The 26,484-nt window shown below is 40.2% G+C and overlaps 2 protein-coding genes across 4 annotated transcripts; both read left to right on the top strand.

The window, feature by feature from the left end:
- The first annotated feature begins 119 nt into the window (after nucleotides 1-119).
- On the top strand, nucleotides 120-9,332 carry rpusd1 (RNA pseudouridine synthase domain containing 1). Of its 3 annotated transcripts, none has more exons than XM_062049844.1 (6): nucleotides 120-195; nucleotides 1,626-1,838; nucleotides 1,905-2,028; nucleotides 2,109-2,211; nucleotides 4,553-4,654; nucleotides 4,727-9,331. In XM_062049844.1, exons 2-6 carry the CDS (start codon nucleotides 1,648-1,650, stop codon nucleotides 5,128-5,130), a joined length of 924 nt encoding a protein of 307 aa, XP_061905828.1. In that variant the 5' UTR covers nucleotides 120-195; nucleotides 1,626-1,647; the 3' UTR covers nucleotides 5,131-9,331. The 3 variants fall into 3 exon arrangements, with proteins under 3 accessions (XP_061905828.1, XP_061905827.1, XP_061905829.1); XM_062049843.1 differs by lacking the exon at nucleotides 120-195 and adding an exon at nucleotides 652-840 and having other exon boundaries at nucleotides 4,727-9,332; XM_062049845.1 differs by lacking the exon at nucleotides 120-195 and adding an exon at nucleotides 652-840 and having other exon boundaries at nucleotides 4,741-5,107.
- A 3,209-nt stretch (nucleotides 9,333-12,541) lies between these two features.
- On the top strand, nucleotides 12,542-25,790 carry slc25a17 (solute carrier family 25 member 17). The gene is made up of 11 exons (XM_062049842.1): nucleotides 12,542-12,928; nucleotides 13,212-13,320; nucleotides 13,567-13,627; nucleotides 13,708-13,774; nucleotides 15,431-15,582; nucleotides 19,152-19,268; nucleotides 19,339-19,487; nucleotides 19,715-19,810; nucleotides 21,728-21,810; nucleotides 24,326-24,530; nucleotides 25,574-25,790. Exons 1-10 carry the CDS (start codon nucleotides 12,921-12,923, stop codon nucleotides 24,474-24,476), a joined length of 993 nt encoding a protein of 330 aa, XP_061905826.1. The 5' UTR covers nucleotides 12,542-12,920; the 3' UTR covers nucleotides 24,477-24,530; nucleotides 25,574-25,790.
- The last annotated feature ends 694 nt before the right edge of the window (nucleotides 25,791-26,484 follow it).

Raw genomic sequence — 26,484 nt, 5'->3', positions numbered from 1 at the left:
TACTATCCATCCATACGCGTCTATATACAGCGGCGGCGCTCTCCTCCAGGACGTTAGGGGGCGCTACACATCCTGTCTATATAGAGCGGCGGTGCTCTCCTCCAGGACGCTAGGGGGCGCTCATGTTGTTTGGCGCGCTTTGCCACGAGGAAGACGCTGCATCATCAACATGGCGTCGTGGTTCGTTGAAGTCTGGTACGTTCGAAAGATATTTCTTTATATTTGTATAAGTCCGTGATGAATAACGATAGAATAATTATCTTATTGCTAATAACACACGTTTATTTGACTAGCGCTGGGGAAATATTTGCTACTGTTCTTGATTTTGATTATTCGTGTTGCATGTCATAAATAATTTAAATAGCGCACTAAATCAAGCTAATGGATGTTTTTTTTAATGTGATGATACAAATGTTTTGATGTGTACAAAGTAGACATAATGTTACCAAAGACCTGAAAAAGTACTTAGTCAGTCGTTATTTGATTACAATACTGTAACGACCCGCTGAGGTTGATGTTGTGTTCTTTGAGTGAGTGATGTTCAGAATTCCCATGGTAATGAACGTACCACGCCTGTCAGGTGATTGGCGAAAAAGGCGGAAGCGTTCGTTTTAGCGGAAATGAGGATAGACGTGCGTGTGGAAGGAACAAGATAAGTTGAGCAAGCTATACTAACACAGCTCAACTTATCTCGTTCCTTCCACACGCACGTCTATCCTCATATCCGAAAAAACGAACGCTTTCTCCTTCGCCACCAATCACCGTACAGGCGTGGTACGTTCAGAACAATGGGAATTCTGAATATCTCTCACTCAAAGAACACAACATCAACCTCAGCAGGTCGTTACAATACCACACAATATTATAATGTGTTTATTCCACAACATCTGGTTTTGTACACAACAAATAATATTAATAATGTTCCATACCGTGGTTAATGTGAGTAAAATGATTACGGTTATTATCAATCAATCAATCAATCAATGTTTATTTATATAGCCCTAAATCACAAGTGTCTCAAAGGGCTGTACAAGCCACAACGACATCCTCGGTGTCGAGTGGGTCTGACATAATATTGTGAAAGTCCAACACATCAGCGAAAGTCCAGTCCATGGTGGGGCCAGCGGGAACCATCCCGAGTGGAGACGGGTCAGCAGCGTAGAGATGTCCCCATCTGATGGAAATAGTATTCATACATACACATACTGAACTCCTTAAACCAAGTTGTAATTAAAACAAAAAAAATAGACACACAATATACTTTCTTGGCAAATGAAACACTGAATATTGTACTGGCTTTTTAGGAGACATATTTTTATTTTAGTGTTTGAATATGTTTATATTCCGTTTTATTTTGTAACATATTTACATTGTTTTATTGATCAATCATAAATGTTTTTAAAAACAGGTAGCCAAATACTTTTGACAATATAGTGTACTTCAAGTTGTCTTGTTTTCGCGTTCCAAGCGCAACACTCCAAGTTTAATGTCAAAGTATCAACGCTTAAGAAGATACAGAGTAATACAATGTGTGAGAACATAATAATCGCAATGTAGTTGGCCGTTTACAATTAATAATAATCATTTAGATATTTGAATAAAGTGTGGTCCTTTTCTTCAAAAAGTTGTGTTTCCTGATGCCCGCTCATGATGACCACTGAGCCTGCCAGCGTGGAGAGCCTTTGCGTGCTCTTTCAGAGCGACGACTACATAGTGGTGGACAAGCACTGGGACATCCGCATTGACAGCAAGATGTGGTATGAAACACACACGCTCCAAGCACAACTTCGACATCGCTTCCCTCACCTGGCGGACCCCAGCACATTTTATGGATTCAGGTGAACATTAGTTGGCACAATAAAGGGGGACGTCATTGTATTAATTGAAGGATTAATCCACGCCAGGTTCTGTCACCAGTTAGATTTCTCCACCAGTGGCGTCCTCTGTGTTGCCCTCAATAAAGCTGCTGCTGGCCAGGCATACCGTCGCTTCAAGGATCGCACTGTCACCAAGGCCTACGTTGCTCTGGTCTGTCCATATATATATATATATATAATATATACTCTTGTGTCATCCCAGGCTTTATGCAGGTTTGTTTTGCTTTGCAGATTCGTGGCTGGGTGGAAAAAGAGACTCAAACTCTGGACTTTTCCATTGGCAAGAACACCTCAGAGGGCAAAACACATATGATGTGTATTGAGGGAACAGACGGTATGCAATCACACTTTGTTTATGTGTGTGTGTGTGTGTGTTACTTCAAGCCAACTTACTATTTTGACCATTTCTCACATAACAGCTAATAATAATGGATTAGATTTATATAGCGCTTTTCTAGACACTCAAAGCGCTTCACAGAGAAGTGAGAACCCATCATTCATTTTTACAACTCATTCACTCATCATTCATTCTCCGGTGTGAGCGGCACCGGGGGAAAGGGTGAAGTGTCCTACCCAAGGACACAACGGCAGCGATTTTTGGATGGTAAGAGGCGGGGATCGAACCTGCAACCCTCAGGTTTCTGGCACGGCCGCTCTACCCACTACGCCATGCCGCCCCTAATGTCACATTTGATATTTTTTTGGTAGCGCTTTAGTATGGGGAACATATTGTAAGCAACAAAAACCTAATTTAGAGTTATTTGGACACTATGGGAACATATTGTAAGCAACAAAGACTTAATTTAGAGTTATTTGGACACTATGGGAACATATTGTAAGTAACAAAGACTTCATTTAGAGTTATTTGGTTAGGGTTAGAGGGTTAGGGTTAGTAATGGTGAATATGTTCCCCATACTAAAGTGTTAGGGTTAGAGAGTTAGGGTTAGTAATGGTGAATATGTTCCCCATACTAAAGTGTTAGGGTTAGGGTTAGTAATGGTGAATATGTTCCCCATATTAAATTGTTAGGGTTAGAGGGTTAGGGTTAGTAATGGTGAATATGAAAAAAAAGAGACAGAAATATTTGTATTTATGAAATGTGTATTTCTATATATGACAGAAGACCACTCCCAAAAATGTAAAAAAAAAAAAAAAAAAAAAAATGTTGTAAAAAAAGACAAATAGTATAGTTTACTCAGGACTCAAGTGATATAGAAAATGGATTGATGGATGGAAAATTAGAAATACTGTAAAAAAAAAATAGCAATTTGAGCCTCTGCATTAGATATCGCTACTTCTTACATAATAAACTCAAATATTATGATAGGATAGACTCTATTTATTCCACAATGGGATTATTCTGTGGTTGCCATGCAAATTTTACATACGATAACAAAAGTAAACCGCAAGAAAAAAGTAAAGATGAGTAATACAGAGTAACACTATTTACACTTATGCACAATTAGACATAAATGATTGCACTATGTACAGGTAATAAAAGAAAAACACCCATATTACACACTGGGCAACATGTTTGCACAAACAAGACAAAACTGCAGATGCCACTAATTTAATAAATGTGTTGTGGCTTTTGATTGATTGATTGATTGAGAAGTTTATTGACATCTTAAAGAATTGAATCCATGTAATACTTTAAAAAGGCAAATGATGGCACAAAAAGCCAAAAAGGCTTGTTTCTATTGTGGTCCATAAAATTGCTGTGGGTAGAGATCTGGGGCCGTACTTATCAAGCTTCTTAGAGTGCCATTTTACACTTAAGTCCTGAGAATTTGCGAAATTTAGTCCTACTCTCAAACTTAAGAATAAAAGCTTTTTATCAACGTTCTTAAGTCTAAGAATCACTCCTACTCTCCATGATATTTAAGAGACCTTCAGAGGTGTCTTAAGTGGTTAGGAGTTGCCAGCAGGGGATGGCACTGAGGCGAGAGAGACGTGCGCGAACATTCAGGGAACGGAACAATGTTTTGTTTTTTTTTGATGACGAGCAGCTGATCAAACGGTATCGTTTAGACAGCGCGGATATTATTTTTGTCACAGATTTAATACTTTTCGATTCCTTGTTGATTTCTGCATGTGGCTGCAGTGGGCTAGTATATATAGAGCCACCCACACCAGTTTCAAATTAGTTGCCTAATTAATGAATTGGAAAGAAAATGTTATGACAGTAGCGTATGTGTGTGGCCGTGAGGTGAGTGACGTCAGTGAGTGTGTGGGCGAGAGAAGAGAGGGAGCGGTAGCGTGAGTGCCGGCGGGGACTAGTTTGTTTTGTATTATTTTGTAGTTTATTGTCAAAATATACACTCCCATTGTCCACTTAAATATTTCCAAAATATTTCTTTATTCTTAGACAACGGATTCCCTTCCGTGATTGGTCATTTCTATGGACACAGAAATGACGTCACCTAAAATTCCGTTTACGGCACATAGTAATGTCGTAATTCAGCTCTGAGTGTGACACTTAAGATTCAGTCCTACACTTCGCTGAAAGTGTGAGTAAGACGCTTGATAACTAACTTTTAAGTGCAGCTTTCAGCGAAGAATTTATTTACTCTTAAGTCAACTCTTAGCAGACTTCTTATGAGTAATTCTAAGAAGCTTGATAAGTACGGCCCCTGTTTTATTGAAATGTTACCTTGTTTTCTCCTCTTCTCAGGTTGTGAGAATGCCAAAACGTGCCAGACTGAGCTGACCGTGTTAGAGTATGGCCTTTATGATGGAGACCCTGTCACCAAGGTCCTGCTACAGCCTCTCACAGGTGAACAAACTCTCAAACCTCCTGACTTTGTGCCGGTGTCCCGATGACGTCATCCCTGCATGTGTGCACCAGGCCGAACCCACCAGTTGAGGGTCCACTGCAGCGCCGTAGGACACCCTATCGTCGGGGACTTCACCTACAGCTCAGGAGCAGACCACGCCCCGTTCCGCATGATGCTGCACGCCCACCTCCTCCACATCCCCCTGGACCCAGAACCCCTGCTTGTGTGTGCGAGAGACCCCTTTCTCCCATCCGTGGACCTCAGGTGGCTCCCGCAGCGCACGTTACGGCCCCTGAAGGCCACCGTTGACGCCCTACTGGAGCACAGGCTGGAGGAGCAGAGACGAGCTAAAGAGCAGGAGAGACAGCGAGAAGCGAGACAGAAGGAGAGGAGGAGAAACCACAGCAGGAAACAGGAGAGTGAAGAGCAGAGGAGGCAGTGTGAGGAGTGGCTAAAAGAAAGGGCTGGGGATTAATTCAGTATTAGTCAAGATGAATTACTCATCTTTGTGACCCAATTGATGACAAACTGTATAGAAAATGGATGGATATTAAGCATTGATATATTCTAATATTAATGCATTTTACTCGTCTATTTGTTATTTATTGCTGTGCACGTTAAATCCAAAAAGTGAACTTTTTCCAGCACAATGTGATGTGCAATGACATTTCCAGTCCAGAAAATTTGCCAAAACACGCTGCCGTCCTGTTTTGCCTGTGCTCGTACTTGCCAACCCTCACGAATTTTCCGGGAGACTCACGAATTTCAGTGCCTCTCCCGAAAATCTCCCGGGACAACCATTCTTCCGAAAATCTCCCGATTTCCAGCCGGACAACTCCTTCTTCTTTCTTCTATGGAGTTTATTGGCGGTTGGCAAACCAACAAAGGTGCATTACCGCCACCTACTGGACTGGAGTGTGGGACTGTAAATTGGGATTCAAAATAAATACAAATAATAATTAACAAAATAAATAATAAGAAAATAAAAAATAAAATAAAGAAATAAAGAAACAAAACAACTAAATAGGGAACTTAAATCCTCTCCATTAGGCCTGTGTCTATCAGATATGCCATAAGATGCTTGAGCATAGCTTCTGCCTCTGCTCCTAGCAGGTTCCCAACACTTAATATCATCCTGGATTCCTCTGCCGCTGCTGTTAGCGTCCTCCTTTCCTCCTCATACCCTCTACATTCTAACAACACATGCTGGACACTTTCATCCTGCCCACATTGGTCACATCTGCCATCAGGGTGTTTTCCTATCCTGTGTAGTGAACTATTCAGTCCTGTGTGCCCTATCCTAAGTCGTGTGATCACTGCTTCTTCCCTCCGGCTCCTGCCCCTCCTCCTTCCCAACCCAACGTGTTTCTGTATGTTGTAAAGGTGTCTTCCCGTGTCTTGGATGTCCCAATATTCTTGCCACACTTTACCCACATGTTTCTTGATTATTGATTTACCTTCTTCCCTACATAACGGTATGTCCATATCTACAGTGTGTGATCTGAGTGATTGTTTGGCCAGAATATCCACTCCCTCATTCCCTTCTATCCCTACATGGGCAGGAACCCAGATGAAGCAAACAGCTAATCCCCTCTTATTCATTCTGTGCAGTTGATTATGTATTTTGAAAATGAGATCTTGCCTACATGACTTCATGGTTTTGATGCTTGTAAGTGCTGCCCAACTGTCTGATGCTATTAGTGTATTTTTATGGTTATTTCCTTCTATCCATTCCAACCCTAAAATGATAGCTGCAAGCTCAACTGTGAATACTGATAGATGGTCTGTGGTTCTTTTCTTGATGTGTATCTTGTATTGTGGAATGAAAACTGCAGCTCCTGTTCTTCCAGTATCAGGGTCTTTTGACCCATCAGTAAAAATCAGCGTTTTGTCTGAGAAATGTTTTTCCAAATAGCCTTCGGCTACCCCTCCCGCAGAGGCCTGCCTATTCCTTTTCTTTAATTGTTGCTGTATTTCAAAATGTATTGTCGGTTCTATGAACAACCAGGGAGGAGTACATGAGTATGGGACTGTCGGACTGAATAGAATATGACCTAAACCGGCTTGTACTGCCTTTACATTTCCTATCCACCCAAAACTCATAAAATGTGACTCATTATGCTCCCAACAGTCCTCTAGGATGGCTTTAGCAGGATGTGAAACACTATGCCCTTGGAGATTGACCCAGTACGCTAACAGCAGTTTCAGTCTCCTGATCCCTAATGGTTGTTCCCCCATTTCTACCTGTATGGCTGCTACTGGAGAGGATTTAAATGCCCCACTGCATATTCTCAGAAGTGAAGTGAAGTGAATTATATTTATATAGCGCTTTTTCTCTAGTGACTCAAAGCGCTTTACATAGTGAAACCCAATATCTAAGTTACATTTAAACCAGAGTGGGTGGCACTGGGAGCAGGTGGGTAAAGTGTCTTGCCCAAGGACACAACAGCAGTGACTAGGATGGCGGAAGCGGGGACCCTGTGTCTGCTGCACATCCAGCTTTTTCAGGTGGCTGTCTGCTGCTGCTAGATAGCCTATGCCCCCATAGTCTAGCGTTGCTCTCATGATGGCCTGATATATATTCAGCAGTGACGCTCTAGTTGCACCCCAGTGTCTTCCTGAAAGGCATCTTAAGAGATTGTTGACTCTTTTACATTTATCCCTCACTTTGTCAATATGCTGCCGCCAAGTCAGCTTTTCATCCATCCACATTCCAAGCAGTCTAACGACACTAACCTGCTCAATTTTTTGACCATATATTTTCAAGGAAACCTCTTTGTGACGTCTAGAGAAGCAAATCCCTTGCGTCTTTGCGATAGAAAACTTAAAACCCCATTCATCTGCCCACTGCTCCACCGTCCTAATTGCTGCCTGCAATTTCTTCTGAATATATGCAAGATTCCGCCCCCTTATCCATAATGCCCCGTCATCCGCATACAATGACTTCCCTATACCTCGCTCCACTTGCTCAAAAATATCATTGATCATGACATTAAACAGGATTGGACTGCAGACACTTCCCTGTGGTATTCCATTCTCAACTTGATATATTTTAGAATATTCTGTACCCACTTTCACTTCTATTGTTCTTCCAACCATAAAATCTAACACCCAGTTGTACAGTTTTCCATTTACACCTAATTTTTTGAGTTTGATGAGTAGTCCCTCCTTCCATAACATATCGTATGCTTTCTCAACATCAAACATTACCGCCACCACCATTTCTCTGTTGGTCTGGGCTTTCCTAATTTCTGACTCTAAACATAAGACACTATCCATTGTCCCTCTTCCCCTGCGAAATCCACTTTGATAGTTTGAGAGAAGGTTTCTACTCTCAAGAAAATGTGACAGTCTCTCTGTCACCAACCGTTCCATAGTTTTCCCTAAATGTGATGTTAAAGCAATGGGTCTATAGCTAGAGGGATTTGATGAGTCTTTACCTGGTTTTAATATTGGTACTATAACTGATTGCTTCCATGTCGACGGGAGTTTACCTGTGTCCCATATGTTATTAAATAGCCTTAACACTGCTTCAAGTGCACTATCCGTCATATGAGCTAACATACTGTAGCATACACCATCTTTCCCTGGTGAAGTTTGTCGTGCGTTTAAAACTGCTCTCCTCAGCTCAAATAGAGTAAACGGTAAGTCCAGGTCTTCTCCTGACAATATGCTTCTTCTTTCTGTACCTCCTATATTTTGTGCAAGGGTGTTGTCTCTACACTGCTTAGCTTTAACAGATAAATTTTCTGAGCTGTGAACCTTCACAAATGTCTTTGCTAGGAGTTCTGCCTTTTCTACAGTACTTATTGCTGTTGTATTATTGCTATGCATCACTGGTATCTCAAAGTTACTTTTTATGCCGCTCATTTTCCTAATCGTTCCCCACACTTCTGCCAGCTGTGTTTCTCTCCCAATTTTATTGCAGTATTGTCTCCAGTATGTCCGTTTTGCTGATCTTATTGTTTTCCGAACTACTGCCTGTGCTCTTTTGTATTGTATCAATGTGTCTAGCGTGTGGTGAACTTTCAACTGTCTGAATGCTCTATTTCTCATTTTTATTGCTTTGCTACAATTGTCCTCCCACCATGGCACACTCTTTTTCCGCTTGCTTCCTCTACTCTTTGAAATAGTTTCTTCTGCTGTCTGTATCATTGCCGTTACCAATTTTCCATTCATTTCTTCTATATTTGTTATATTCTCTCCCAGTAGCTCTACACACCTGCCTTCACTTATTTTTTGGAATGCACCCCAATCTGCCTTATCCAACCTCCACCTTGGTGTCCTTGCTCCCCCCTCTTGATGTATTTCTATTCCAATCTTGACCATTATTGGATAATGATCACTTCCTACTGTTGACTGATTCAATACTTCCCAAGTACTAACACCTGCAATTATAGTGGATGTGAGCGTTAGATCTATTACACTCTCTGTATTCTGTGAGCTATTATACCTTGTACCTCTTCCATCATTGATACACACCAAACCCATATCATCTATAAACTCCTCTATTATTGACCCATTTGCATCTGTATTATTGCTCCCCCATAATGTGCTGTGCGCATTAAAGTCCCCTAACCATATTACCTTCCCTTGTGTCGGCCCACTTGCATCATTCAATATATCAGTACTTAGTCTATTACATGGGTTATAGTAATTTACTATTGTAATGCTACTCTTTTCTGTCCATACCTTGATTACAATAGATTCTTGCTCTTTTCCTATCTTGACTAAACTATATCTCAACCCATTCCTCACAAATGTTGCCACTCCTCCACCATTCCCAGTTTCCCTATCATTCCTTATTGCAGTGTAGCCATACATAACAAAATCCCATTGTGGTTTTAACCATGTCTCTTGGATACATATTACATGCGGTTTGTCTGACAAATTTGACACAAATTTTTTAAATTCCTGTCCGTTAGAGGTAAGACTCCTTGCATTCCACTGTAAAATAATTAAGAACATGAAGATCCACCAGCCCATGTCTGAGAGTTAGGTGTTTCTCTAGCTAACATGTCCTCTACTGCTTCCCAGCTTATCCCCTCCAGTCCAAGATATTTCTCAGCTGCTCTCACAATGATCTTAATCTTTTCAGTTTTCCTGCTTGTTTGTGCCGAACAGTTGATCACCTCAACCATAAACAGTACAAATTCATTCTTGCCTACACTCAGCATATCCTCCTTTATGTCTGGCTTAGCACATCCTCCACAAGGTCTGCTGTCACTGTGCTGTGTTGTTTCTTCTGCCACTGGTTTAGGGGCGTCTGCTTGCTTTACTTTCTTCACCGCCTCTGCATATGAAATTCCCTGGGAGCTTTTGACTCTCTGTACCTCAGCCGCTTTTTTGCTCATTTCACACCCTCGATACGCAGAAGTATGCTCTCCTCCACAGTTGCAACATTTTAGCTTAGCCCCTACTTCACATTTACCGTACTCATGCTCACCTGCACATCTACCGCATCTTTGCTTGCCTTTGCAAATTGCTGCTACATGACCATACTTTTGACATTTAAAGCATCGCAGTGGTGGCGGAACATATGGTCTCACCTCATAGCTCATATATCCTATATAAATTTTGCTCGGCAACTTGGGCTCATCAAATGTAATCAACACTGACAAGCTATCACACTTCTCTCCATTTCTGATCGCTTTCAGCCGCCTGGCTTCCAAAACCTTTGCACCCACCACATTATCTTTAATCTGGTCAACTGACACAACCGTAGGTATACCTGAAATGACTCCCCTAGTCGACTTCTTCCTATCCTCAGGTATTGAGCACTGCATTTTTTTACCATCAATCTTGTCCAGTCTTATGGCCTTTCCTTGTTGCATACTATTTTTACAGAATATCAACAATGAACCATTCCGCAACACTTTGGCATTCTTTACTTCACCTATAAACTTATGTATCGCTTTTGTCAACAGAATTGGGTTCCACTCACCGAACGACGCACCGTCTTGAGAAAGTTTGATGATAATTTTATATTCCTCACTCTGACTTGCTATTGGTGTACCACTTCCCTCACTATCCGTTCCTTCTAAGTTGACTCTATCCGCTTGCTTTTTCTGTTTTTTACGCTTTCTCTTGTTTTTTTCCCCTACCAGATTCCAGTCATCTCCCCTCCCGCCATCTGCTTCAATTCCTCCCATCTCACTTCCTGATCCGTCACTTGCGCCTGCCATCTCCTGCCCATTCACAGTCCAGCGTTTGCCAACCGTCAATCTCCCCTCGCGCCGTAAGAGTGTGCCAATGTGCACATCAAAGTTGTATATTGTTGTCTGTGTCACCCAGCCGGACAACTATATTGGGGGCGTGCCTTAAAGGCACTGCCTTTAGCGTCGTCTCTCACCTGAAAAGGAGACTATTGTATACGTCTCCGTTACACATAGTTTTATCTATAACCCATAAAGTAGGCAGGCACGGAGCTATTTCTCAGCGTGTGTTTATTCCAGCCGGCACGTTCATACACTGACACACAACATCAGGCATTGTTTCAAAACTACGGCAAATTGTAATATCCAACATTTCCAGCCGGACAAACAATATTGGGGCCTTTAGCGTCCTCTCACCTGAAAAGGAGACTGTTATATATGTCTCCGTTATCCATAGGTTTATCTATAACCCATAACACGGTGGCCGAATGGATATAGTCACTCATGAACGGTCAGAGAAGCAGAAGGCGGCGGCAACGCAGTATTATGGGCCACCTTGCAAGCAACATCCCGTTCTCATTTGCGGATGTTTTCAACAAATCCGTGAAGGATATGTTCCCGGATTCAGAGATCGCTCGCCAGTAATCAAATGGCAGAACAAAAGCTACTCAAATAGTGAAAGGTGTTTTTTTTTTTTTTAAGTAAGCAGCAAGTACAGTTAGTAGAACTGTGTTTTCATTACTGTTTACTTTACTATATATATATATATATATAAGAAATACTTTAATTTCAGTGAATTCTAGCTATAAATATACTCCTCCCCCTTAACCCCGCCCACCCCCCAATCTCCCGAATTCGGAGGTCTCAAGGTTGGCAAGTATGCCTGTGCTACTATTTTATGAGAAATACACGACACTGCGGCGCTGTTGTTAAACCATAAAGTCTTACCATATAAGTCCATTGACTTGAAATTTCTCACACAGTTCAGTGTGCACTTGAGTGTACAAAACCCACACTGTAAATGCATGGGCTTCAGCTGCTCATTGACCATTGGTTTAAAGATTATGAATTCAGCTGAGATAGGCTCCAGCACCCTCCGCAACCCCGAAAGGGACAAGCGGTAGAAAATGGATGGATGGATGGACATTTACATGAACGCTAGGAAAGCATTTTGACCAACACCCACAGGGGGCGCTACAAATTTCATGTCATGTTCAGTTGCTTAATAAAGTAGGACTGCCAATTGTTAGTTTTTTATGTCAAAATATTGTTCAAAATAAGCTATCAATAATTTGAAGTGAACACGTTTTTATAACAATTTTATCTTACGTGCGATTTTCTACATTTTCTTTCATTGCAACGCTACAAAGATAATTTCCACATATTCAAGATCTGACTTATATTATTTATCAGCGTTTTATATATAAATGTGTCAATAAAAAAGTGTTTTACTGTATATTAGTTGTTATGACTGTCCACTATTTAGCACTACATTACCCACAATGCCTCAGTTCTAGTCGGCGCTTCGACGACACGGTCATAAATTGGCAAAAGGAGATGTAAACACTTTATTTCAGGCTGGTGAGTCACTAAATAATGCTTTGGTCAAATTTGCTGATCATTTGGTAAGTCAATCCAAAGTGTTAATTAGTTTAGTTCTTATGACGAATTAGCACTACATTACCCACAATGCCTCAGAGCTGTTAGGCGCAATGACGACAAGGCCCAGGAAGCAGGCGATGGACTGCACGAGAAGAATATCAATCAATCAATGTTTATTTATATAGCCCTAAATCACAAGTGTCTCAAAGGGCTGTACAAGCCACAACGACATCCTCGGTACAGAGCCCACATACGGGCAAGGAAAAACTCACCCCAGTGGGACGTCGGTGAATGACTATGAGAAACCTTGGAGAGGACCGCATATGTGGGTAACCCCCCCCTCTAGGGGAGACCGAAAGCAACGGATGTCGAGTGGGTCTGACATAACATTGTGAAAGTCCAGTCCACAGTGGATCCAACACATCAGCGGGAGTCCAGTCCACAGCGGGGCCAACAGGAAACCATCCCGAGCGGAGACGGGTCAGCAGCGCAGAGATGTCCCCAACCGATGCACAGGCTAGTGGTCCACCCGGGGTCCCGGCTCTGGACAGCCAATATGTCAACAATTTTTTTATTTTCAGGCTGACTAGTTACTAAATAATTTTTATTTGTCAAGTTCGCTGATAATTTGGTGGTATGTCAATCAAAAGTGTTGTAAATTAGTTAAGTTCTTATGACGAAGTTGCACTACATTACCCAGAATGCCTCAGGGTTATTAGGCGCAAACACTTCTCGGCTCAGGAAGCAGGAGATCGACTGCACGAGAAGAATATGTCAACAATTCCTTTTTTTTTCCCAGGCTGACGAGTTACTCAATTTTCTTGGTAAAATTCGCTGATAAGTTGGTGAAGATGAGTTACCAGGTTTTGTCGTATGAGGGTTTGGTGCACGCTCTGTCCGGAGCAATGGTAAATGATCACATTAAGCTCACATCTAGCTAGAGCTCATATTTATGTATGTGTATGTGTATATGTATGTCTATGTGTATATTTATTTATGTGTATGTGTATATTTATTTATGTGTATGTGTATATATGTGTGTACGTGCACGTGTATATGAATGTGTATGTGTATATTTATGTTTTTGTGTACATGTATATGTATGCCCTTAAAGTTCTAATACTTTCCATTGGTAATAACAATAATTGTTTTAGGGAAGTGTAACTGCCATGACAGTATTCTACCCCCTTGATACTGCAAGGCTGAGGCTTCAAGGTAAGAATATATACTATTCCAGTTCTTGTGCAAACAGCATGTTGACTTATTAGATTATTCCTTCTGTGTTTGTGTTCCAGTGGACGAGAAGAGGAGGGCACAATCAACTCCAGCAATACTAGCAGAAATAATCAAGGAGGAAGGACTGTGAGTGACTTTATAGAAACCATTTTCAGTCAAAAGTAGCCATTTTTATCTTTACGATGGCAAAATTCTGCCATTAAAAAATCTCATATTGATTATGATTAAATTGATAGTGATCGTATACAAAGTTCACACAACGTGTCTGACAAGGAGTAGAAAGAAGCAGAGCATATTACTCTCACAGCTAATCTCAGCAGTACTCCTGTGACTGTTATGTTTAAAGGAGCCATATGTACTAATGTCATGTCAAGTCATCATTAAACGATATGTCAAAAGGCATTAATAAATCATCTTCTTTTCCAATACCTTTATAACTGATAACAGTAGGGGTTATGCTCATTTCAAAATTAGATTTACAGCCCCGAAATCTTGTTATTGTTTTCATATCGATGCCCCGCCCTCCACCGTTTGACCAATTAGAAAGTCTGTGAGTGTGTCCCATCCAGGTTGCCAGTTACACACCGCCATTTTGGTCTGGCTACTGCCACTGGTAAAGTTACTAAACATGTCAGACCTTAGTCCATCTAAAAGTTACCATTCTCAACTTATTCATGACAAAGCCAGGAACAAAACCAGGATTTGTATCGGGGATGCCTTTGAAAGATGGAGACCATTGAAGGCGGAGAAAATGTTTTCATTTGACGCCAAACTTGCTCATTTTCTCCTTGATATGCAAGTAAGGCATTTACCTTCTCTTATTATTTGTAACAAATGTCATTTGGTTTGTAAACTATATTGTCCAATACGGTCTATGATCTTGTCTAACAAAGCCAGTATGTTCCTGCAACAAATACTTAGTGTGATGGTGCTTCGTCAACGACACATGGACATATAGGCTAATGGGGAAAATATATGCCTGTTAGCCTGTATGTCCATGTGTCATCGAAATGACAGGGCAACATATATTTTGGACAAACAAAAGCTATGTGGATATGGGTAGTGTCAGTGCCTGTTTCCTTCTCAATATGCTGATACGCTGAGGAAATGGGTTCCAACATTAGCACGACTGTCATATACGTATGGAGAGTGGACAGCCAAATCACATGATAAAATAATTCCTCTTTGGTGTTTGCAGATTGTGGACTACATGTACCAAGTTATATGGCAATCTGAAAGATTTGAAACAGTAGCCTATAGGCATACCTTGGTAAAATGTCTCCTCTTTAGTTTTGGGCGTACATTAGGCTGCTAAGCATGCTCTACTTATGTTCACCAGTATAACCATTGCTAGTGTTGGTTGTAGTTGGTTTTAGTCTGTTTTGTGATAGTAATGACAATAACCATATGATTGTTGTGATATTGTACACAGGCATGACGTATTTCTGTGTAAAATGTGTTGGTTAGACATTTGTTATTGGGAGAAACACTTGTCTATTCAGCTATGATGGTCCCAGCACCTAGTAAGAGGCAGTGGAAATGTGAAGTTCCTCAGAGTAGCCCAGTCCATCCAGCTGGATTCGGCTGCATATCTGTCAACCTCAGTCATGGAGAGGGGGAGGGGACTACATAATGTTGACCATGATTGCAGTACCATTTCTGGCCACATTTTTACACATGGCTCCTTTAAGTTCTAAAGTTGAAATAGGTCGTCTTGGTCTTGATGAGAGTGCAGATGAAGTTGTTATTATTTTTCTGTTTCCCAACTATGTGTTGCTGCAGACTGGCTCCATACAGAGGATGGTTCCCAGTCATCTGCAGCCTGTGCTGCTCCAACTTTGTCTACTTCTACTGCTTCCACAGTTTGAAGGCCAGCTGGCTGAAGCAGCATCAGTCGGCACCTCGCACTGACTTGCTGCTTGGCATAGTTGCAGGTGAGATGCTCATGAACTAACATCAATACTTGATCACTATCACACACTTGACCTCGTTCTGTCTCGTTCAGTAGAACACCACACACCTTGGTAAGATTGATTGATTGATTGATTGAGAAGTTTATTGACATCTTTAAAGAATTTAATCCATGCAATTAGGGATGTCCGATAATGGCTTTTTGCCGATATCCGATATTCCGATATTGTCCAACTCTTTAATTACCGATACCGATATCAACCGATATATGCAGTCGTGGAATTAACACATTATTATGCCTAATTTGGACAACCAGGTATGGTGAAGATAAGGTACTTTTATAAAAAATTAGTAAAATAAGATAGATGAATTAAAAACATTTTCTTGAATAAAAAAGAAAGTAAAACAATATAAAAACAGTTACATAGAAACTAGTAATGAATGAAAATTACTAAAATTAACTGTTAAAGGTTAGTACTATTAGTGGAGCAGCAGCACGCACAATCATGTGTGCTTACGGACTGTATCCCTTGCAGACTGTATTGATATATATTGATATATAATGTAGGAAGCAGAATATTAATAACAGAAAGAAACAACCCTTTTGTGTGAATGAGTGTAAATGGGGGAGGGAGTTTTTTTGGGTTGGTGCACTAATTGTAAGTGTATCTTGTGTTTTTTATGTTGATTTAATAAAAAAAAAACCCAAAAAAACCCGATACCGATAATAAAAAAACCGATACCGATAATTTCCGATATTACATTTTAACGCATAAAGGGTATATCAGCCGGTAATATCGGCAGGCCGATATTATCGGACATCTTTACATGCAATGCTTTAAAAAAAGGCAAATGGATGGCACAAAAAGCCAAAAGGCTTGTTTCCATTGTGGTCCATAATGGAGAAGAAACATTAGCATGATGCACAGAAACATATATACTGTATGTATTTAGCATGTTTCATATTTTAGAAAAAAGTCACATTTATATCAGATTTATTTAAATACAATACAAGCTTTATTTAAATACAATACAAGATAAGATAAAACAGTTCCATTTTCATAGTGCAATGAAACAGTTCATATACATTACAGAATATGTGTATATATATATATATAATATATATATACACACAGTGGGGCAAAAAAGTATTTAGTCAGCCACCGATTGTGCAAGTTCTCCCACTTAAAATGACAGAGGTCTGTAATTTTCATCATAGGTACACTTCAACTATGAGAGACAGAATGTGAGAAAAAAATCCAGGAATTCACATTGTAGGATTTTTAAAAAATTTATTTGTAAATTATGATCCTTTTGACCCCACGGTCACGGTGGAGCCCCAGATTGAGGGAGATCATCAGTAGTAGTGATGGGTCCGGCAACACCGATGCATCGGCGCATGCGTCGAGCTCATAGAGCGATACCCTGTGTCGGTGCGCGTATCGCTTTTAGAAAGTCACGTGACCGAACACGAGCTGTTTTGGTCACGTGACCACTCATGAGCTGTTCTGGTCACGTGACCGCTCATGAACTGTATCGCACTGACGCCTGCGCGTCAAACTGTTTATTAGGAAGCGGCGCAACACCGTTAGGGCCGCTTGTTGTCACTGTCACTCAAAGTTGCATTTCAAAATTACACAGAATAAATGTGTTTATTTTGTTTAGAATTCAGATGGGTTTGATTTGGTGCGCGGCATATATTGGCTGTGCGGCGCACGGTGTGCGCGGAGGACGCTTGAGCACTGATTGCGCAGGCGCGCACCTTAGAGGGAATGTTGCTCACAGGGCACAGAGGAGGCGTCAGTGCGATACAGTTCGCGTATCGGTCACGTGACCAAAGCAGCTCATGATCGGTCACGTGACTTTCTAAAAGCGGTACGCGCACCGACACACTGTTTCGCTATATGAGCTCGACGCATGCGCCTATGCATCTGTGTTGCAGGACACATCACTACTGTTACTAGAGAAGGTACAGGAATGACGGCGTGGCGAAGTTGGTAGCGTGGCCGTGCCAGCAATCGGTTACTGGGGTTCAATCCCCACCTTCTACCATCCTAGTCATGATACATGTTCACATTATTTGACTGTATCTAAAAAAGATAAAAATATCTTTTTATTTAAATGAAGATATTAAATAATCCTAAATGAAATACAATGACTTGGTTTATATTATTGTATATACTAGGTCATAAAATCAGTGTCAGTTGAGTCGGTCCATAGGTTGCCTGTAGGGATTTTTAATGTCCAGCAGATGTCAGTATTTAGTGACACAGTATCGACACAGTATCAATACAGTTTTGCAATGTGTCGAAACGCTTCATGAGGCCTCATCAACCCATCACTAATCAGTAGTCTTGTATGTCTTCCATTTTCTGATAATTGCTCCCACAGTTGATTTGTTCACACCAAGCTGCTTGCCTATTGTAGATTCACTCTTCACAGTCTGGTGCAGGTCTACAATTCTTTTCCTGGTGTCCTTCGACAGCTCTTTGGTCTTGGCCATAGTGGAGTTTGGAGTCTGACTGTTTGAGGCTGTGGACAGGTGTCTTTTATACAGATAACGAGTTCAAACAGGTGCCATTAATACAGGTAACGGGGGACAGAAGAGCTTCTTAAAGAAGAAGTTACAGGTCTGTGAGAGCCAGAGATCTTCCTTGTTTGAAGTGACCAAATACTTATTTTCCACCATAATTTACAAATAAATTATTTCAAATTCCTACAATGTGAATTCCTGGATTTTTTTTCTCACATTCTGTCTCTCACAGTTGAAGTGTACCTATGATGAAAATTACAGACCTCTGTCATCATTTTAAGTGGGAGAACTTGCACAATTGGTGGCTGACTAAATACTTTTTTGCCCCACTGTATATATAGGTATGTATATGTATCAATGACGTGCAGGCAGGGGAGGCGGGGCCTCACGTGCCATCATGGGAAGAAAAAAAATTTAAAAAGAAAAAAAATTAATTAAATTGTTATATGTATCCAGTGATTATACTATAAAGTTATTTTCCATTTAACTACACCAGTTTTAGATTATTTTTATTCAAAATCGCTGAATTTTCACATTTGCCGTTCAAATACTGAGAAGAGACGGTGCGGTGATCAGCAGCCAGTTGAGCCTCACCATGGATTGCGCAATGACTCGGCTAACTGCTGGCCTGCTGTGCAGTGAGACCGTATTGCTATATGAATTATATTATACATTTCCATAGTTGAGTTAGCTGAGGTATATAATGTACAGTGTATTTTGTCAACAACTGTATGTGTGTAACGTATTTCTTGTGCTGAGCAATCATAAAACGGCTGCGAAGACACACTGGCTGAGGCTCGCAGTAATCCCGCCTCCTGGTGGTAGAGGGCGCTAGTGATCCCAGGCAACGTTCCCTCTAAGGTGCGCGCCTGCGCAATTGCGCACCGCTCACGCGTCCTCTGCGCACAGCAAATTAATGCCGCGCAGGAAATCAAAAATCCCATCTGAACTTTAAACAAAATAAACACATTACAAGCGGTAGGAAAAGGATGGACGGAGACCCGGAACCAATTAACAGCGATAAACAAGGATTTACTGTTTCTTCTTTGTCTCCCCAAGGTGTTGTGAATGTACTAGTGACTACACCGCTGTGGGTCGTCAACACCCGACTGAAGCTTCAGGGCTCCAAATTCCACAATGCAGATATACAGCCCACCAACTACCGTGGCATTATGGGTAAACTAACTCTGAATAATGTATCTTTATTCTCTCCTTATTGTTCATTTGGATGTTGTTGTTTTTCCAGATGCTTTTGTGCAGATCATCCAAGACGAGGGTGTGGGAGCGCTGTGGAACGGCACCTTCCCTTCCCTGCTGCTGGTCCTGAACCCTGCCATCCAGTTCATGATCTATGAAGGTCTGAAGAGGCAACTGAGGAGAGGAGTTCTCAGGGAGGTGAGAACTGGTGTTTCTGCTCACACGGTCCATGTGAGGATTAAAGTGTGTGGAAATCCCTTTCAGTCTAGTGCATCAGTCATAGCTCATTATTCTATCAAAGCACACACATAGGAAGGGACTTAAAAAGACTCATTTGTGTGTAGAACTTCAGACCACCAGGTTTCTACACATCTAAATACACAAAACTGCATTATTAACTCAACTTCTCCTGTATTTCTTCACAGCTGTCATCTTTTGAGGTTTTCGTGATTGGCGCAGTTGCAAAAGCGGTTGCCACCACCGTGACCTACCCCCTGCAGACTGTGCAGTCCATTCTCAGGGTAGGTCTTTTAGTCCAGTGTTTTTCAACATTTTTTGAGCCAAGGCACATTTTTTGTGTTGAAAAAATCCGGAGGCACACCCCCAGCAGAAATCAATAAAAATTGAAACTCAGTTGACAGTAAAAAGTGGTTGTCACAATTGTTGGATATGACTTTAAAGCATAACCAAGCATGCATCACTATAGCTCTTGTCTCAAAGTAGGTGTACTGTCACCACCTGTCACATCACACCCTGACTTATTTGGACTTTTTTGCTGTTTTCCTGTGTGTAGTGTTTTACTTCTTGTCTTGCGCTCCTATTTTGGTGGCTTTTTCTCTTTTTTTGGTATTTTCCTGTAGCAGTTTCATGTCTTCCTTTGAGCGATATTTCCCGCATCTACTTTGTATTAACAATCAAGAATATTTCACTTGTTTTTATCCTTCTTTGTGGGGACATTGTTGATTGTCAAGTCATGTTCGGATGTACATTGTGGACGCCATCTTTGCTCCACAGTAAGTCTTTGCTGTCGTCCAGCATTCTGTTATTGTTTACTTTGTAGCCAGTTCAGTTTTAGTTTCGTTCTGCATAGCCTTCCCTACGCTTCAATGCCTTTTCTTAGGGGCACTCACCTTTTGTTTATTTTTGGTTAAAGCATTAAGACACCTTTTTATCTTCATGCTGCCTCCCGCTGTTTCCCACATCTACTAAGCAAATAGAAACGCTTGAAATTGTGATGTATCATGTTGTATGCATGCATGTGTCATGTTGTATGCATGCATGTGTCATGTTGTATGCATGCATGTTACAAATAAACTCAAACTCAACTTTTAGATAATAAATATTGTATAAAAACAATACAATAGAATGTATGTACTAAACAACTACCGTAGTTTTATGAAGTAATGTAGTAATAATTCACCTTAGAGAGCAGACTTCTATAACATACCATTCCAGCTGCTTCTCCGTCAAATACACCATCAGCAGCTTTTCCATATATTCATGCATAAATGTGGCTGTTTAGATATTGTTCTAACATTATTTACTGGCCTTGGTATGCCGGATATGTCAATTAACTGGACGGTATAAATGAAAATGGAAGTCAGTAAGATTTCCAGCCTCGATAAACGCCATATCATTTGATGCGTTGTTACAGATTACAAGAGCGCTCACTCTTTTGCGTCAGTTTTAGCAGCTTAGGGCATTTGTACTACAAATAAACGCTAGTAATGGCAACCGCTGTCAAACTCTGTGGTGAAAAGGCAAGATGTACCAATACTAGCGCGACACTTAGTGCTATTAAGACTTGCTATCAGCAGCTGAGTAGAGATGAAGTCGGTCGGTGCATATCATCTTCACATTGGTAAGCGTGAGCCGTGTGGAATGACAACGCAGGACGCGCAATGCTAACACGGCTAATGTTAGCAGATGCGACTGTCAAATTGACCAACTTTTGGCAGAACAACTCATGCCTGTTTTTAGCAGCGTTCTAACTTAGTGGAAGGTAACCATATGGGTGTTATTTCATGTTTAGAAGACTAATCTTGGTTGGAAAAATTATCATTTAGAAGGTTGTAAACAAGTGGAAAAAAAATTTATTTATTAATTAACATACATTTGTTTACCAGGTTCAGGCCTGGGACCAAAGAACAAAATAAAGGAGGGATGACTGTAGTCATTTTAAGCATGATCAAAAACAGTGAACACAAATAGATTTTCCTCTATTCTGATCCAGTTTGTGAATTTAGCAGCAACTCCAATTCCCACAATGACATGAAGCGTGTTCAGACACTCATCACTTCTATTAGTTTTTATTACGTCTTCTTCCAATCACTCGCACATTTGGCTGAGGCGTTAACTCCATTTAGCCAATAACATTTGAGATTGTCATTTTTGTTAGCAAGAGGATGTGTGTAATTCTTAATTTTTTTGATTTGCAGTTTGGTCAGTTCAACAAGTCGACAAAGTCTACGCTGCTGTCCAGTCTAATGACCGTCAAGTGTCTGCTAGTCAACAGAGTGAGGTGGGTGCACTATTTAATAATAATAGATTTTATTTGTAAAAGCACTTTACATTGAGCAAACAACCTCAAAGTGCTACATTGCATTTAAAAAAACAAACAATGCTAGAACCACAAATAGCTGCCCCCAACAGGTAAAATAAATAGTTGAAAAAAATAAATAAAATAGAACAGCCTAATAGCTAGAACTAACACACATATATCGAAAAAAAGGCTTTTTTAAAAAGAAGGGTTTTTAAGCCTTTTTTAAAAGCATCCACAGTCTGTGGTGCCCTCAGGTGGTCAGGGAGAGCGTTCCACAGACTGTGATTCAACTGTGTGAAATTTGGCTTTCAACTGTGTGCAGATGTTTTAGTATCAATATACTATCGCTGCAAATTTGCTTCACTTGTACCTCGGTTTTCCTTAGTAATCTGTTTCAAAAAGGTCAGACGGAAGACAACGGAATCATGCAAAAACCAAAGCAATTTTCCCATAAGAAATCATGTACACTGGGGCAAAAAAGTATTTAGTCAGCCACCGATTGTGCAAGTTCTCCCACTTAAAATGATGACAGAGGTCTGTAATTTTCATCATAGGTACACTTCAACTGTGAGAGACGGAATGTGAAAAATCCAGGAATTCACATTGTAGGATTTTTAAATAATTTATTTGTAAATGATGGTGGAAAATAAGTATTTGGTCAATAACAAAAATTCAAGTCAATACTTTGTAATATAACCTTTGTTGGCAATAACAGAGGTCAAACGATTACTATAGGTCTTTACCAGGTTTGCACACACAGTAGCTGGTATTTTGGCCCATTCCTCCATGCAGATCTTCTCGAGAGCACTGATGTTTTGGGGCTGTCGCCGAGCAACACGGACTTTCAACTCCCTCCACAGATTTTCTATGGGGTTGAGGTCTGGAGACTGGCTAGGCCACTCCAGGACTTTCAAATGCTTCTTACGGAGCCACTCCTTCGTTGCCCGGGCGGTGTGTTTGGGATCATTGTCATGCTGGAAGACCCAGCCACGTTTCATCTTCAAAGCTCTCACTGATGGAAGGAGGTTTTGGCTCAAAATCTCACGATACATGGCCCCATTCATTCTTTCCTTAATACGGATCAGTCGTCCTGTCCCCTTAGCAGAAAAACAGCCCCAAAGCAGGATGTTTCCACCCCCACGCTTCACAGTAGGTATGGTGTTCTTGGGATGCAACTCAGTATTTTCTTCCTCCAAACACGACGAGTTGAGTTTATACCAAAAAGCTATATTTTGATTTCATCTGACCACATGGCATTCTCCCAATCCTCTGCTGTATCATCCATGTGCTCTCTGGCAAACTTCAGACGGGCCTGGACATGCACAGGGGGACACGTCTGGCACTGCAGGGTTTGATTCCCTGTCGGCGTAGTGTGTTATGGTGGAAAATGGTAACCTTTGTTACTTTGGTCCCAGCTCTCTGCCGGTCATTCACCAGGTCCCCCCGTGTGGTTCTGGGATTTTTGCTCACCATTATCATGATCATTTTGACCCCACGGGATGAGGTCTTGCGTGGAGCCCCAGATGGAGGGAGATTATCAGTGGTCTTGTATGTCTTCCATTTTCTGATAATTTCTGATAATAGTTGATTTGTTCACACCAAGCTGCTTGCCTATTGTAGATTCACTCTTCACAGTCTGGTGCAGGTCTACAATACTTTTCCTGGTGTCCTTCGACAGCTCTTTGGTCTTGGCCATAGTGGAGTTTGGAGTCTGACTGTTTGAGGCTGTGGACAGGTGTCTTTTATACAGATAACGAGTTCAAACAGGTGCCATTAATACAGGTAACGGGGGACAGAAGAGCTTCTTAAAGAAGAAGTTACAGGTCTGTGAGAGCCAGAGATCTTCCTTGTTTGAAGTGACCAAATACTTAATTTCCACCATAATTTACAAATACATTATTTAAAATTCCTACCATGTGAATTCCTGGATTTGTTTTTCACATTCTGTCTCTCACAGTTGAAGTGTACCTATGATGAAAATTACAGACCTCTGTCATCATTTTAAGTGGGAGAACTTGCACAATCGGTGGCTGACTAAATACTTTTTTGCCCCTGTATAAATCCAATTAATCAGTTGTGAACACACAAATATTAAGTAGAGAACAATTCTAGTTTTACATGCAGGAAATAGTTCGTAATACATGTAACTGACAAATGAGACATTGTGGGGTTGTTTTTCAGGAGTTGGGCTTGGCCCCTTAGTTCCAGTGAAAGGACATCGTATCATATTGACATCATATTGAACTCAAGTTCATATGTGAGTCAAGGCAGGTGGCCAAATACTTTTGGCAATATAGTGTATATGAAAACCAGGGCAACATTTTGAAAAAACTAAATCCAGTCAAAAAGCGAGTCATATGAAAAGTCAGGCTGACGTGGATTGAATGATTATCTGCCAGTAGAAAATGAGTTTTTACATGTTGGCTATGTGGTGTCTAATCATTACATGTGCAAAATACTACTCCCACCAACTGTGTCCTCTCTTCTTTATTAGGAAATTTGGTCTCTTGGGTCTGTTTAAAGGCCTGGAGGCCAAGTTGCTGCAGACAGTGCTGACTGCCGCCCTCATGTTCCTTCTATATGAGAAGATTGCCAGCTGCACCTTCAGAGTCATGGGACTGAGCAACCAGCACAAAAAACGCTAGCTAGCGAGACGTGGACCGTACTTGTTCACTGACACATGGTGACCGTCCAGAGAGGTAAATACAACCACTTCAATAAAGCTCCTCTTTTAATTAATTATTTTTACTGTTCCATTCATTTACTTTAAACCCATTGTGATGATGATCCGTAAGAATCAAAGTGTTTCCTTTAAAGCCACAACTAATCACCTAACTACACGTACAGACCAAACCAGGGCTGTCCAAGGGCCATTCGGGGCCCAAAATTTGAGTTCTTTTGGCCTTTGTCGAATAAAATCAAACCTAAAAAAGGATTCAAATGTAAGCATAAAGACATAATGCAGAGGTGTGAAAGTGGTTTTCACTGAGGGCCACATGGCAGTTATGTTTGGCCCCAGAGGGCCGCTTCTAACAGCGAATACTATTATTACACCATTTTTTTATGCATTTTATTAGATTTTTTAAAACTAAAATGTAAAAAAAAAATATGGTAAGTTGCAATAATTTTACCTCAAAATGTAGTGTATAATCCTGTAAATGTAGTGTATATTACTGTAAATGGAAAATTACTGCTGTTTTTATGGTCAAATAAAAGGCAGCTCAGTTGCCAGAATTTCACTGTGAAATTTGCATTTGTTTGTTTTACTGTAAATAAAAAAAACTGCAATTTTACAGTAAAAATTTGGCATCTGAGCCGCCAGTTGGTATTTTTTAAGTGTAGATTTTTCGGTGTATTACTGTAAATACCAAAACAACACCACAGATTATTACAGTAAAAAAAAGTACTGTTTTTTTTCATTTATACAAAAATGCTATAAAAACCACATTAAATTTCACAATTTGACCATGAAATCTATTGCTACTTTTACATTGCACAATGTGATGGATAACTTGCTTTGAAATCATAATTATTAGTATTTATTTCTATTTAAAAAATGGTGAAATGACCTTGACTCTATCTAATGTAGTTTTTATTGACTCCACACGATGGCAGTAGAGGAATTTTGAATCCAGAAAATGTGTGTTAAGAGGTGTGGTATGTTTATTTATTGTAATGTTATGTATTGACAAGTACTATTCATCCATCCATTTTCTACCGCTTGTCCCTTTTGGGGTCGCAGGGGGTGCTGGAGCCTATCTCAGCTGCATTCGGACGGAAGGCGGGGTACACCCTGGACAAGTCGCCACCTCATCACAGGGCCAACACAGACTAATCCAAACATATTTTAACAAAAAAAGAATGCATTGGCTATTCACCACTGATATCAATGTGCCCAATGCCCACACCTTTAATAAATAACTGGTACTCTTTGCCATTAAGTGCATCCAATTATGGGGAAATATGTGGTCTTTTAAAAAAAAAAAGTTTTTTATTATTATTAAATCAACATAAACAACACAAGATACACTTAGTTAGTGCACCAACCCTATTTTGGCGTTGTAATAAATAAATAAATAAAAAATGGCTTATCGATAAGCCATTTGTTTTATTTCATATATATATATATATATATATATATATATATATATATATATATATATATATATATATATATATATATGTCCTTACGTAACATCACCAGAATGATTGACAATTAGGAGGACCAATAGTCAACATGATCCACAACATCCTCTAGTATACCTTTAAGTCTTTCATATACTGTATATATATATATATATATATATATATATATATATATATATATATATATATATATTATTTATATATGTATGAAAGACTTAATATGTATATATATGTATATATAAGAAAAAGCCAGACACCATCTTTGTAGTCATTTTTCTCCTGCGTGGACTTCCGTCTTCCTTTACAATGAGTGAAGCTGCACGAAACCTTGTGTCTGCAATTGTAAATAATTTAGTTTTTAAGTTTTGTGTTTCTTGTAGAATCTATATAAAGTAATATACATTAGCCTATTGTTAAAATAATGAAAAAAACATCATTAAATATATTCGTTTTATTGTATTGTTACATTAATAGCTGTTGTATTATTATAGGATGGCACAGTGGTTA

Source organism: Entelurus aequoreus, linkage group LG06 (assembly GCF_033978785.1).
Source record: "Entelurus aequoreus isolate RoL-2023_Sb linkage group LG06, RoL_Eaeq_v1.1, whole genome shotgun sequence".
Taxonomy (NCBI): Eukaryota; Metazoa; Chordata; class Actinopteri; order Syngnathiformes; family Syngnathidae; genus Entelurus; species Entelurus aequoreus.
The sequence above is the reverse complement of the archived record's forward strand: the minus strand, read 5'-3'. Positions and strand labels throughout refer to the sequence as shown.